The sequence below is a fragment of the Somniosus microcephalus genome, chromosome 14 (assembly GCF_052327205.1).
Source record: "Somniosus microcephalus isolate GS21.2 chromosome 14, FLI_Smic_1.0, whole genome shotgun sequence".
Lineage (NCBI taxonomy): Eukaryota > Metazoa > Chordata > Chondrichthyes > Squaliformes > Somniosidae > Somniosus > Somniosus microcephalus.
Window position 1 is genome coordinate 76,387,853 of NC_141000.1, and position 15,191 is coordinate 76,403,043.

General features: G+C 43.0%; 1 protein-coding gene across 1 annotated transcript in view; it reads left to right on the forward strand.

Moving 5' to 3' along the window:
• Nucleotides 1-1,798: 1,798 nt before the first annotated feature.
• The window catches only part of dpt (dermatopontin), a 42,493-nt gene continuing 29,100 nt past the window's right edge, over nucleotides 1,799-15,191 (forward strand). Inside the window, exon 1 of the mRNA XM_086006722.1 lies at nucleotides 1,799-2,131. Coding sequence (XP_085862848.1) covers nucleotides 1,857-2,131 — 275 coding nt within the window. The 5' untranslated portion in view covers nucleotides 1,799-1,856. The remainder of the gene's footprint in view (nucleotides 2,132-15,191) is intronic.

A 15,191-nucleotide genomic window follows, 5' to 3' on the forward strand; every position in this document is an offset into this window, starting at 1 on the left:
TATGCGCCGCCTCATCCTGCACGAGAGAGGGAAGTGTGTCAGTGAGTGTGGTGTAATGTGGCTGTCATGGTTGAATAGCTGGCAGTGTGTGTAAGCTGTGAGATGTGGATGTGAGGCATGCAGTAGTGCTAAGTGTGTGACGGTGAGGTGAAACTATAAATGTTAGGCATGAGTCCTGATTGATAGAGATTGTTGGTAGGTGAGTGATAGGGGTGTGGTGCATTGAGCAGTTGCTGAGGCTCATGGTGCAGTTGGTGGGAGACAGCATTTGAAGATACATTCACTGACCTTGACCACTTGTGCGAGGTCATTGGCCTTTTTGAGGCACTGCATCCAGGTCATCGGGGCTCGACTCCTGGCATTGACCGCCACGCCTATCTGGTCCCACTGCCTTTGCAGAGTTTGTCTGGAGGGTCTCCTGTGGATAGAACATATCTCTCCTCCTCTCAACCCCCTCCACTAAGGCCTCCAGTTCAGCGTCGGAAAACCTTGGAGCTCGCTCTTTCCCCTGTTGTGCCATTATTGTCTTCTTCCAGGCCAGAATGTCTTCCACAATGACTTCCAGCACCTTCTCCAGCCACAATGCACCTCCCCTTTAAGAAGTGAAGGTTAGCTTTAAGTAGTGTAGGCTACCTTTAAGTGGTGCTAGCCTCTCACAATTTTGCACCCCCTGCTCAGGTGTGCAGTCACTCAACAGCACACTTAGCACTGACTGCATGCTACAATCATGTAAATTAGCAAGCAGCACGAAGTTGGTGTGCTGCCTGCATCAGAAGCAACGGGCGCAGGTTAATCCTGCATCGTGATCCCCACGCCCGTTTTCGGGCCCTGTCCAATTTAGCCCCCCTCATCTGTGGTCAATGCTACCCTCCTCCCATCGTGATTCATTGAGAAATTCAGCAGCAGGAGGGCAATGAATACAAATTCATGTCCTCCCATTACATAGTGCATACTATGAATAGCCTCCTAGGATTTTGGCAGGGATAAGTCCCACCCTGCCACACACCTAAACCACCGCTTTGGGGACTCAGAAATTTTGGGGCCATGGCTTTTAAGAATGCATTTAGCAAAAGTTAATCGTGATAACACTGTAGGTCAGATTCAGTTCAGTGGCACAAACCTGACATAAAGAGGTACACCATCTCTCAGTACATTCTGGGCCTGTTAATATTACACCTCAAATTGTTTTCTGGTTTAAATCAGAAACGACTCCAGTGTGTAATGTTTGAGCATTTGGAAAGGAGGAGTACAGTAGGACCACTGAAATGTACTACAGAACTCAGATGGAGTGAAATTACCCGTTTTGGATCAGTGCCTCCATTAAAGTAGTGGGCAAAGGAATTCCATACTTTCACACTCTAGTATCACACAACACAATTTAGATCTTCTGCTTCAGATTTTCCAATAGTTTTTACATTGGAGATGTACTTGTGATCCTGTCGTTCTAAACTTTCAAATGGTTATGTTCATGATTGAAGGAGCACACTGGTGATCTGTGTGTTGCTGGTAATATTTGCAATACCACTCATTGGCACTGACCTGGTATTAGTGGTGAGGTGAAATGTACTGTTTGTGGCCAATATATTCTGTTGAAGCTCTGAATTTTCCTTTATTACAAATCTATATAAGAATATAATTTGTCTTTATAACAGAAAATGAAAATGCATAGTCCACCTTAAAAAGAATATCCTCAGTTTCACAATCTGGGTATTAGATTTGAAGCGTATGCACACTTTCACGTCAGATGATAAAAATGTTTGGATTCAGGCTTGGAAACATCTGTTTGCCAAATGTTACATCACATATAAAAATAGTGGACGCAACAAAGTCTCACACAGTGCATCCAGACTGCAGAAATGCATCTTAAAAGTACTTACTTGCTTATAACCCTGATCATTGTGGTTTATGGTCAGCATTATCCGCCACCTGATGTGAATTGGGTCAATCTTTATAGGCAAGGTTTCAACTTCCAGTGTCATCCAGGGGAAGCTTTGATAGAGATACAGAGTTACTACGATAAAGAGCAAGGCTCTGACAGAGTTTGGAGTTTCGACTGCATACCAACGCCCGTGGGTATGGGACAGGTGACAGAATGCTGGTGGGATGATATTAACCGAGCTGGGCTTGAATGGTAAGTCACAGGGCACATCATTATTATTTTGCTTTTCCCTACATGACCTCTGTTTGGTTTTTGCAGATATATTTATTAAGCTCTTTAGTAAAAATAATCAAATCGTTTTCAGACTGCTGAGCATGATTAGGAACCAGGCCAGGTTTTCTGCTGAATGAAACTGATGAACTTCAAATTAGAAGCAGGTGGCATGTCAGCATTGAATTCCTGGGCTTAAATATTCTTGAAAACATCAAACAGCCATGTGAATCAGATGTTTATGCAAGAGTCCTGTGTCCTAGTCTCACAGGTACTGACAGATTTCTTCCTGTTTTATGATCCGAGGTTATGCAAGTGACTTATATAATATATGAAAATCTGCTAGTACTGGAAAGTTTCAAGAACATTTGTCCTTTCTCACCTCGACATTTAAGGAATTTTCATTTTTTAATGAGAAGTTACACCTTTTATGGACACTTTTAATGGTTTAAAGGTTAACTACAGTAAAATGCAGTGTACATGAAGGACTCTTATGTACTTTTCCTTTTTTCTCCTCCAATTTTCTCCTTATGCTGTTCCAATCTCAAAAACAGTGACATATCCTACAGTGGAGTTCCACAAGTACTAAGAGCCCTCTGGTATTATACCCAAGTGGCTGTTGCTCATCAGTGAAGCCAAATAGATTTGTATAGATACTTTCAGTCGTGGCTACTTTTTGAGGAGTGACTTGTACACTGGAGTGGCAAAGATGGCTATTGAGATTCAACATCCTGAATGGCCTCCTTCTGTGCTGTAAATTTCTATGATTCTATGATTACTGCCAGGTGAAATCTAGGTGATAAGGATACTTTGATTAGTGTTAGTGGCACTCTGCATGATGATATAGGTTTAACACTGATAAATGCTACCACCACTGAACGAACAACACCAACTTAGTCAATTAGAGAACAGATACAATTAACTAAAGTAATTCTGTATATTTTAATATTTTGAAGCACTGTTGGTTTTATTGTAATAAAATTCCTTTCATTTATTTACATTTTTAAGACCATAATTTATAAAAGAAGCAATGAACTAAAACTGTGGAATAATCAGTGTTTGAATTAAGTGGCCTGAAAAGGCAGGGTTACAATTTTCATTAATTCTCAGCCTAAGTAAAATATAATAATTTTTAATATAGTCAAAATCCAGATTATTCATGCTGCAATATTAAAATATATTCTCTTGCCCCACCATTTTTAGAGTTCTCTTTCATTCCCTTTGCCTCCTGCCCTGATTTTCCTTCCACATCAGACATCACTCTGTCACTGAGTGTGAGCAGGTGACTTGTGCCCAGGCCTCTGTGACTAGCTGCTAGGAGATAGGTGAGAGTACCGCAGGTTGATACACGTTTTGATTTCCCCTTGGTCCCTGTAGTGAAGCACATTTGCTCCTCTAAGCAACCTAGCCAAGATTGAGAACTCACTGTGTAGAGGATCATGGGGATCAGTCTGCTATGTATTCATACATCAATGTTCTGCACCCAACTCCCATATAGATGTAATGTTGCATACTATAGATTTAAAAATAACCAGAGATTTTTGATGGCAAATTCAATTAAATTTGTGCAACTGTAAACATGTTAGGAGGTGAAATTCCCCTTTTGATAATTTTAACAGAAACGTTATTGTTCCAGTACCATTCAATCTGTTAGAATTCATTTGGGGAAATCATTGTTTAAGGAAATCATACTGTTTTGGGGGAATCCCTTTCAAAAGCTCAAATCATATTCCAAGCTAGTGTTCATTATCTACATTCTGTCACTTGGTGACGTTATCTGAAATTGTGTGTCGATGACCCCAGGTCTACCTCTCTGCTGCTTCCATTGAACCAAAGGTTGTTGCCACAGTCTCAACTTCCTTGTCTGATATCAAGGCCAAGACTTGAATGAGTCAAAACATATTCCAGTTAAAGTCCACAAGACCTAGGCCATCCACCTTCATGTCTTTAGCCTTAATTCCATCAGCTTCCCTGACTGCATCTCAAGCTGAATTAGGAAGTGAAATGTAACCTCAGTGTCCTGCTTGATCCAAACTCAGCTTCCTCATCTACACCCGCTTTGTTACAAAACCTACTTTCTTCCACCTCTGCAATATTGCCCACCTCTGTCCCTATTTCTTCCATTCTGCTGCTGAAACTCTATTTCATGCCTTCATCACTTCAAGGCTTGGATTCTCCGACACCATGATAACTGAGTTCCACACATGAACCCCCACAAGCTTCCACTCATTCAAAACACTACAACCTGTTTTTCCATCTGCACTAAAATGCCACACTCCCACCAATGTGTCCTTTCCTTGCTCCATTGGCTCCCATGTTCTAGTGTGTCAAGCTCAAAATTTTCATCCTTGTTTAAAAGTAAGTCCATAGATTTGCCCTCACAAATGGTATTACAGGAAACTTTGTTATATCTGGCACCGACAGGACCGAGCTGTTGCCGATCTATCAAAACTGCCGGACATACAAAGTTAATGTTGAAGCATACGGAGGTTTTCATCTCCGTATCTGACAACAAACACCGTTGCTTAGCAACAGCTTGTAAACAGTTGGCCCGTACCTTGGAAGTGTCTCTGTAGCTTAGCAACAGCTTCAGAGAGACTTTCCAGAGCCCGACTGTTGAAAACAAAGCCACGAGAAGAAAAACAACCTAACAAAACGGCTCCTGATTTCTGCCGGTAGATCGAGGTTTCTGGACTTACAACCTCTGGATAAACCAAAGTTTCCTGTATAAGCAGTACTGTTCCAGGGAATCAGTATTAAAATCCATACCGTAAAGTGCTTGCTCAATGTACAGTAATTTCACTTGCTTGACAGAACGATTACTTCCCACTTTGGGGAATCCATTCAATGGCAAAAGTGAATGATCTTGCCAGTTGCTACAGATCAGCAATGTCCACTGTACAGAAAGTGGTCATAGGACACAGCCAGACATTTAGCAGCTACCTCAAAAACAGTAGGGATCAACAGTTGACGAATGCCAGTGGGGATTAGCATCTACTGTAATTGTTCATAATGGCTATATGAAACACCGTGAGTATGTCATTTTCACTTAGACAAATGCTACTGCTGTCAAGAATGTAATTGAAATTTTTCCTGTAATTAAATTCAGTGCAAAATTTTCTTGGAAATGTCAGTGCCATGTGCCAATTGACAAATCAGTCTTAAAAAAACATTTTTTTAAATTCTTATTTCATGCATTTCTCACAGAGGATTTCAAATTGGAATGAATAAGCCTAGGAATTCAAAATATTAGAAAATGAGAAATTAGCAGTGAAGTTAAAAGAACAAAATAGAATCTGTGATTGTCATTATGTTCTGCTCTTTTAACTAGCAAGCTCCTGGGTCATAGATGAGATAGTTTGTTCCACTGCAGCCTTTCCAGGTTTGACATGGCAACAATTGCCCTGGTAATGTTATGACCATATCAATCTTTGGATTTGTGTCATTTCATCAGCTAAAAAAAGCCCTTTGAAGATGGATTTTAGCCAATTTGAGTTAAATGTATTCGATAATGTTCCTACCTCCAAAATTGTTTGAGGAGCCCATGAGACACAGAAAAGTAAGGGAATGTAAGCTTAGAATAGATAGAATACAGTAAATTGGATAGAAATTAAGCTAAATTAAAGTTAGAATAATAAAGAATAAAAAAGAGAATAGAGAATGGGAAAGAAATGTAAATTCCTACCCACATTCATGGCCACCGTTTCAACCTCACCATCTTCTGTGGCCTCTCTACTCCTGTGATGTTGATTGTTAATATGACTATCTCTAAGCACCTTCTTGTATTCCTCACCACCCACATCCCCCTATCCGCTTTCAATCCCATTTCTCACCTTTACTTTCAATATCCTCGGTCCCACCAAAATCTTCACTGTCTCCCATCACTTTTGTTCCCTCGGTCCTTCATCCAAGGATTGCAAATTTGAACATATCTGGTGCATAACTGGCTTAGCCATCCATTGCCAGATTTGGCTTAACCACATCAAGCTCTACTGGGCCTCACTCTCCTCTGCCAAAATCATCCATTGCGCTAATAGCATCCTGGAGCACAAAGGTAGCTCTATGAATAAGTAGTGCTCTCCTACTTCAAAACGGCTCACTACTCCAGGATCATCGTGCAAAGATAACCACCGGCTGTTTCCTCCACTACCAACCATCTCCTTAAGCCCTCTCCACATGTCCCTCTACCCTCACCTTTAACAATAAGTGCAAAGAGCTCATGGATTCATTTGTCACCAAGATTGAGACTATCTACTCAGCTGTCTCCGTTGCTTTCCCCTTGCCCACAATATTAAACCTCCCCCAGTTCCCCTCCCATTCTAGTCCTAAACCCCTGTCTCTCTCTTGTTTCTGCCCCATCTCCCCTCCACCCTCATCTCATTCATGAGACCCAACTCCTGCTCCCTCAACCCTATTCTCATTAAACTCCTGACCACCCAACTTTCCTTCCTGGCAAGTATGCTACATGATATTGTAAATTTGTAAATGCTTCCAACTTCTCAGGGACTGTCTCCCACCTTTTTGAAACTGCTATCAACATCACCTTCTCAAAAATAACCACTGTTGATCCTTTGCATTCCTCTAATCAGATTTCCACCCCTTCCACAGCACCAAAACAGCCTTAACCAAAGTTATGAATGGCATTCTCTGTGAATGTGGAGGAGAGAGAGAGAGACAGAAGTGGAAGAGAAGAATGAGAGACAAAGAAAAGAAAGAGCAGAAAGAATCATAAATGAAGCACAGAGAGAAATAAAAATGATAGAGACACGTTTTGTTAGTATGCAGGTACAGCAAGTAATTAGGAAGGCAAATGGAATGTTGGCCTTTATTGCGAGGGGGATGGAGTATAAAAGTAGGGAAGTCTTGCTACAACTGTACAGGGTGTTGGTGAGACCACACCTGGAGTATTGCATGCAGTTTTGGACTCCTTATTTAAGGAAGGGTATACTTGCATTAGAGGCAGTTCAGAGAAGGTTCACTGAGATAAAGGGGTTGTCTTATGAAGAAAGGTTGAGCAGGTTGGGCCTATACTCATTGGAGTTTAGAAGAATGAGAATTGATCTTATTGAAACATATAAGATTCTGAGGGGGCTCGACAGAGTAGATGCAGAGAGGATGTTTCCCCTCATGGGGGAATCTAGAACTAGGGGGCATAGTTTCAGAATAAGGGGTCATCCATTTAAGACTGAGATCAGGAGGAATTTCTTCTCTCAGAGGGTCGTGAATCTTTGGAATTCTCTACCCCAGAGAGCTGTGGAGGCGGAGTCATTAAATATATTTAAGGCGGAGATAGACAGATACTTGAGCTACAGGGGAGTCGAGGGTTATGGGGAGAGGGCGGGAAAGTGGAGTTGAGGCCAAGATCAGATCAGCCATGATCTTATTGAATGGCGGAGCAGGCTCAAGGGGTCAAATGGCCTACTCCTGCTCCTATTTCTTATATTCTTATATTGCAGACTTACCATTACAAGCATCTTTAGCTAGATGGATGTCAGAAGATAAGAGATTTTTTTTAATGGAACACAGTTTGACAACACTAAATCAGATAGTTTTGTTCAACTTCAGTATCAAGAATGATAATTGATTTAAATGAGCTTTGAGCTAAGTCATGTGAGCAGGGTATGTATGTGGCGGCCCTCTACTTCCTGCGTCATAATGTTTTCAGTTGTTGCACCTACGTGAGTAGGGAGGATAAAAGACGAGCAAAGTCAAACCATTTGTTTTTAATGAGGCTGAGAAGGGATGGGTACAGAGCAGTGACATGCCAATCGTTTAAATATCCAATATATAATACTTGAGGGAGTTAATTCAAATATACAGTTCTAAGCTTTACATGATTTAAATGTATTTAGGGTTTGCTTTGTGTAAATTTCTGGGGGTCTGAAAGTATGATGTCCTGAGAAATAAAGCTGACCACATGGTAGCATCATCACAAAGTGTCCAGATCTGTGACCTCTAATACTGACACACACCTGTAACCAGTGGAAACAGTTCTTCAATATAAACACACCATTAATGGAGCTCACATGCTGTCTCTCTTTCCAACAGAGGTAACAGCTGCTGGCTGCCCAATGTGGTGGTGTAAACCACGCAGCTGGCAGTGGAAAATGGGCCAGTGTTTTGCCAAGCCGTAACTCCACCCACATTGCACCACACCTAGTTTCCAGGAATCCAGCAGTATAGGAAGTGCCAGCTTGGACAGACAGTTGCTTCTTTAAATATCCAATTAGGGGTGGGGACATCTTGCGTGCTATTTCTCACTGTTTAGGCATGTAGGACTTTGTTTCTAAAGGATGCCATTCTGAAATCGGCATCCAGCATTACTAGGGAATGAGCTGTTGTGGGGACCGGTGTAAGGGCACATGCGAGTACCTTGATTCTACAATAGTTCCACTCATTTTTGACTGTTTTTCCTCTTTTTAGTTTTTTCCACCAGCACATGGGTTCTCAATGAAGCTTTATACCATTTGTTCACATTTTTCTACCCCCTCTATTTGATCACTCCTCTATTATAAATTTGAATCTGCTATAGATACTTTCTCATGTTCAGTGGCTGGTTAACTACATGAGAGGTGCTCGCTCTATGCCCACCTTCTGGAGGCTTCACATCTGCCACTGCCAAGTAGCTAAGACAATTGGCAAACAATTAGTGCATGTGGAGGCTTCTCTTCCCAAAGGAAGCTGGGACAGCAAAGCCAATGGCATCACTAAAATATTTGAATGTCTCACTAACTTTCAGGTTGAATGCTTCCTTGACATGCAAGAAAGCAGACATACCAGCAGGCAGCATATTCTGATATGTCATACCTGCCAAGATGTCACCAACCATATCTGCAGAGATGTGCAGCAATGACTATGGAGAACTGTCTTGACAGTGTCTGGGGCAGCAGATACAGAGCTGTGCCATCTACTGCAAGGGCCCCTGCAGCTACTATACAGTTTAGGGCTGGCATATCCAGTGACAATAATGATCAGCTGTGACTTTAATCTAAGCTCCACCTCCTCACAGGCATCCTGCAATGTTAACCTATGGGAGTGGTGCCATGGAGTGGCACAGAGGGCCACCCTCCTTGCAACCACATGCAGCAGGAGATGGGTGCTGGGCTGCTCGGTCACATGTCTGCAGACACATAACTACATATTGGATCGGATTTTGCGGTCATCAGCGACGTCTTCGCCGCTGGCCCCAAAGTATGCATCGCACAAGGATCTCGTGATCCCTGTGTTGAGAACGTTGGGTTTTCTGACCTTCAATTCAAAATTAACAGAAGTATAATGGGGATTCCCTTGTGCGAACTGCTGTGACGTCAATAGGCTGTCTAAGCAGCCAATCAAAATGCAGAATTCTCACAGACAGCAAACAAGGAAGTGAGTAAGCTCTTAAAATTCTAACTTTTTATAAATGTTAGAGAGAGCAAAACAAAGATTGGGATTCTCACATGGGAAAAAGGCAAACCTGAAATAAAGATGGACAAACTTTAAAAAAAAATTAAATTTTTTGTTGAAAAGTTTCTTAAAAATGTTAATTCTTATTAAAATGGACAAATTTCACACTGCGCAAAATTAAAATTAGTTTTCCAGGCCCTTAACATTTGTTTAGCAGTAATAACACTGTCAAAATCCCAGTTACACCTAATCCCTTTGGGTCTAACTTTTAGTGGGGAATTTAACAGCGTAATTACTGCGGAGGAGCCGAAGTTTTCATCAGTTTCAATGATTTGGCTGATTACACAGATTACCGGCTCTGTGAGGGGGCGGGGGAGGAGGTGGTGGGGTGGACTGTGCAGCCTGTTTCAGAGCTGCCAAGGACAGACCCGCAATTTTGGGATTTCCGCATGCGTCTGCACATGCGCCAAATCCCGAAGTTGCGGTCAGTTTCAAAGGCGGAATGACGGCGAACACTGACAGTTTGCCGTCGTCCTGACCGCAAATTCCAGGCCATTGTGTTTTTTAACCGCCTTAATTTTTGTCTGGCTTTTCTTACTTCCCTCCCCTTTTAACCTTGGCAAAGGCAAATAATGCATTGAGATGCCTTCTGAACTTTTCCAAAGAATTCTGCCCCTCCTCCCATTTAATTGCCTCTATTAAAAATTTGAATCTGCTGTAGATACCCTCCCAGGTTCAGTGGCATTAGTCTGTAGTGGTCTGACTGTCTGTTATGGGACTTGACTCACAGTACAATAGCGTAACCCAAGGATGTAACAAAAGCATCCCTTAGTGATCTGGACTGGATATTCATGTCTTTCACATGTGCTTCCTCAATCTCTCCAAAGGCAGACCAAGAAAACAAATGGTGAGACAAGGCCACATACAAATCGTTACATTGCTTTATATCCCAGTAAGGTAAACATACGGAACAGCAGTTATGATCAGGTCCATTTGGCTAAGAGCAGGTCAGAGGCTGGGTATTCTGCGGTGAGTGGCTCACCTCCTGACTCCCCAAAGCTTTTCCACCATCTACAAGGCACATGTCAGGAGTGTGATGGAATACTCTCCACTTGCCTGGATGAGTGCAGCTCCAACTTGACACCATCCAGGACAAAGCAGCCCACTTGATCAGCACCCCATCCACCACCTTAAACATTCACTCCCTCCACCACCGGCGTACTGTGGCTGCAGTGTGTACCATTTGCAAGATACACTGCAGCAACTTGCCAAGGCTTCTTCGACAGCACCTCCCTAACCCGCGACCTCTTCCACCTAGAAGGACAAGGGCGCAAGGGAACACCACCACCTCCAATTTCCCATCCAAGTCACACACCATCCTGACTTGACAATATATCGCCGTTCCTTCATAGTTGCTGGGTCAAAATCCCGGAACTCCCTCTGTAACAGCACTGTGGGAGTACCTTCACCAGACGGGCCACAGTGGTTCAAGGCGGCTCACCACCACCTGCTCAAGGGCAATTAGGGATGGGCAATAAATGCTGGCCTTGACAGCAACGCCCACAACTCGTGAACGAATAAAAAAAACTTAATTCAATCTGTACAATTTACCTTTTCATAATAATATAAAATAGAAAACACACTACACTACCCCACAGTGAGCCATCTTACTTGACTTAAACAAATGGATTCTTGGCAGGGGGATGGGATAGAGAGTGGAGCTATAGTAGGGGGTGATTTACAGCCAAATACGGAGGAAAAAACAAGTCAGCTGGGAAGGCAGAGCAAATATGTGAAGGCAAAAGGGAATATGGCAAGGCTGGAAGGCATTTATTTTAATGCAAGGAGTCTTGCAAATAAGGTGGATGAACTGAAGTTGTTGCTGAACACATGGGAGTACGATATTGTTGCTATCACGGAGACATGGTTGAGGGAGGGTCAGGACTGGCAGCTCAATATTCCGGGGTATAGAATCTTCAGGCGAGGCAGAGGGGGGTGTAAAAGGGGAGGGGGTGTTGCAATATTAATTAAGGAGTCAATTACTGCTGTAAGGAGGGATGATATATTAGTGGGTTCCTCTAATGAGGCCATATGGGTAGAACTTAAAAACAAAAAGGGGGCAAGCACTTTGCTGGTAGTGTACTATAGGCCCCCAAACAGTCAGGGGGAGATAGAGGAACAGATATGTAGGCAAATCTCAGAGAAGTGCGAAAATAATAGGGTAATAATAGTGGGGGATTTCAACTTCCCCAATATTAATTGGGATAGTCAGAGTGTGAAAGGCTTAGAGGGTGCAGAATTCTTAAAGTGCATCCAGGAGAGCTTTTTGAGCCAACATGTAGAAAGTCCTACAAGAGAGGGGGCGGTACTGGACCTAATTCTAGGGAATGTAGCCAGGCAAGTGGTGGAAGTGTCAGTAGGAGAGCATTTTGCCGACAGTGACCATAATTCGGTGAGATTTAAGGTGGTCATGGAAAAAGACAAAGACGGCCCGGAAATAAGGGTTCTAAATTGGGGGAAGGCCGATTTTAATATGATAAGGCAGGATCTGGCCAAAGTGGACTGGGAGCAGCTACTTATAGGAAAATCCACATCAAAACAGTGGGAGACTTTCAGAAGGGAAATAGAGATAGTACAACGCCAACATGTTCCTGTAAAGGTCAAGGGTGGGACCAACAAGCAAAGGGAACCTTGGATGACAAGGGATATACAAAAATGCATTAGGAAAAAAAGGGGGGCTTTTGGCAGTTACAAAAGACTAAAGACGGAGGAAGCCCTAGAGGAGTATAAAAAGTGCAGGGGCATACTTAAAAAAGAAATTAGGAGGGCGAGGAGGGGCCATGAAATAACATTGGCGAGCAAAATAAAGGAAAATCCTAAGATGTTTTATAAGTATATTAAGGGCAAGAGGATAACCAGGGAAAGGGTAGGGCCCATTAGGGACCAAAGTGGCAATCTGTGTGTAGAGCCAGATGATGTAGGCGGGGTTTTAAATGAATTTTTTGCATCTGTGTTCACTATGGAGAAAGACGATGTAGACATAGAAATCGGGCAACGGGACTGTGACATACTTGAACATATTAGCATCGAGAGGGAGGAGGTACTAGCGGTTTTAGCAGGCCAAAAAGTGGATAAATCCCCAGGCCCGGACGAGATGTATCCCAGGCTGTTGTGGGAGGCAAAGGAAGAGATTGCAGGGGCTCTGACACAAATTTTCAGAACCTCTCTGGCCACAGGGGATGTACCAGAGGACTGGAGAACAGCTAACGTAGTACCATTATACAAGAAGGGTAGCAGGGATAAACCAGGGAATTACAGGCCAGTGAGCCTAACATCTGTGGTAGGGAAATTATTGGAAAAAATTCTGAGGGACAAAATTAGTCTCCACTTGGAGAGGCAAGGATTAATCGGGGATAGTCAGCATGGCTTTGTCAAGGGTAAATCATGTCTGACAAATCTGATTGAATTTTTCGAGGGGGTGACTAGGAGTGTGGATGAGGGAAATGCTGTGGATGTGGTTTACATGGACTTCAGTAAGGCTTTTGACAAAGTCCCGCATAGGAGACTGGTCAAGAAGGTAAGAGCCCATGGGATCCAGGGGGCCTTGGCGCGTTGGGTCCTAAACTGGCTGAGTGGTAGGAGGCAGAGGGTGATGGTCGAAGGTTGCTTTTGTGACTGGAAGCCTGTGTCCAGTGGGGTACCTCAGGGATCGGTGCTGGGTCCCTTGCTGTTTGTGATCTACATAAATGATTTGGATGAGAATGTAAAAGGTATGATCAGTAAGTTCGCAGATGACACGAAAATTGGTGGGGTGGTAAATTGCGAGGAAAAAAGCCTCAGGCTACAGGACGATATAAACGGGTTGGTCAGATGGGCGGAAAAGTGGCAAATGGAATTTAACCCTGAAAAGTGCGAGGTGATGCATTTTGGACGGACAAATAAGGCAAGGGAATACACAATGAGTGGTAGGACCCTAGGAAGTACAGAGGGTCAGAGGGACCTTGGTGTACATGTACATAGATCCCTGAAGGCAGCGGAACAGGTAGATAAGGTGGTTAAAAAGGCATATGGGATACTTGCCTTCATTAGCCGAGGCATAGAATATAAGAGCAGGGAGGTTATGATGGAGCTGTACAAAATGCTGGTGAGGCCACAGCTGGAGTACTGTGTGCAGTTCTGGTCGCCTCACTATAGGAAGGATGTGATTGCTTTGGAGAGGGTGCAGAGAAGATTCACCAGGATGTTACCTGGGATGGAGCGCCTCGGCTATGAAGAAAGACTAAACAGGCTGGGGTTGTTTTCCTTGGAGCAAAGAAGGCTGAGGGGGGACCTGATTGAGGTGTACAAAATGATGAGGGGTATAGATAGGGTAGATAAAGAGGAACTTTTCCCCTTAGTAGGGGGGTCAATAACAAGGGGGCATAGATTCAGGGTAAGGGGCAGGAGATTTAGAGGGGATTTGAGGAGGAACTTTTTCACCCAGAGGGTGGTTGGAATCTGGAACTCGTTGCCTGAAAGGGTGGTAGAGGCAGGAACCCTCACAACATTCAAGAAGCATTTGGATGAGCACTTGAAATGCCATTGCATACAAGGCTATGGACCAAATGCTGGAAAATGGGATTAGTCTGGAATAACAACAGAAAATGCTGGAAAAACTCAGCAAGTCAGGCAACATCCGTGGAGAGAAATTTGAGTTGACGTTTCGGGTTTGACCCTTCTTCAAAAGGGATTGATGGACGGCGCAGACACGATGGGCCGAAGGGCCTCTTTCTGTGCTGTAAAACTCTATGACTCTATGACTCTATGAGCCATCTTACTTGACTTAAACAAATGGATTCTAATTGTCCTTCAGCATTTCTAATCGCTTTGCCTCAGCAAAAGTCCCCACAGCTTTCCCATTGACAAACCTGACTACCTTCACAACTTACACGATAGCAAAATACCTTCACAACTTTCCTGTTTCAAAAAGCCTCCCTGCCTGGGTCTGTCTTGATGTTTTATCTCTTGCTGTTCATACCCAGCAAACAGAATCAAAGACTTTCCAATACAATGGGTGGTTTTCAATTGCCCAGACAGGCTAATGATTTGTTTATTTACAATCAATGGGAAAACAACATTAAAACCAGTGCATTTGCATCTTAATTACCTAATGCCTCAGACCCCTTTTATAACCTGCATGAATAAATCATGCTTTAAAACACAACCGTTAAAGTAATTCTTTACAAAATCCTTTTTGTGAAAAATGGTGAAAAGATACCAAACATGAAAGCCCCATTCCCTTTATATTTCTCTTGCATGGAATTTTTTGCACCAATTTGAACTGAAGCTATGCAAATGAGCTAACCGCAGAAAATTGGGTGTAAATCACACATATCCATTTCTGTCTGTTTTAACCAGGCACTAGTCATTCAGGTCTGAACTGTGCCTGTATTGGAAAATCCAGGCCAACAAGTTTGAAGCAGGCTATTTGAACATGTTATAACTGTATGAGAGAATAAAGAATTACTTGTATAGTTGTAACTTGGGATTGCCTGCAGTACCATCACCACCTCTCATTGAGGAGTTTTGCATTAAAGGGGTGCAGTCCATGACAGGCACATAGCTCTCCTCTATCAGTGGCATGTGGCAACCTCCGATAGCATCAGGGACTAACATT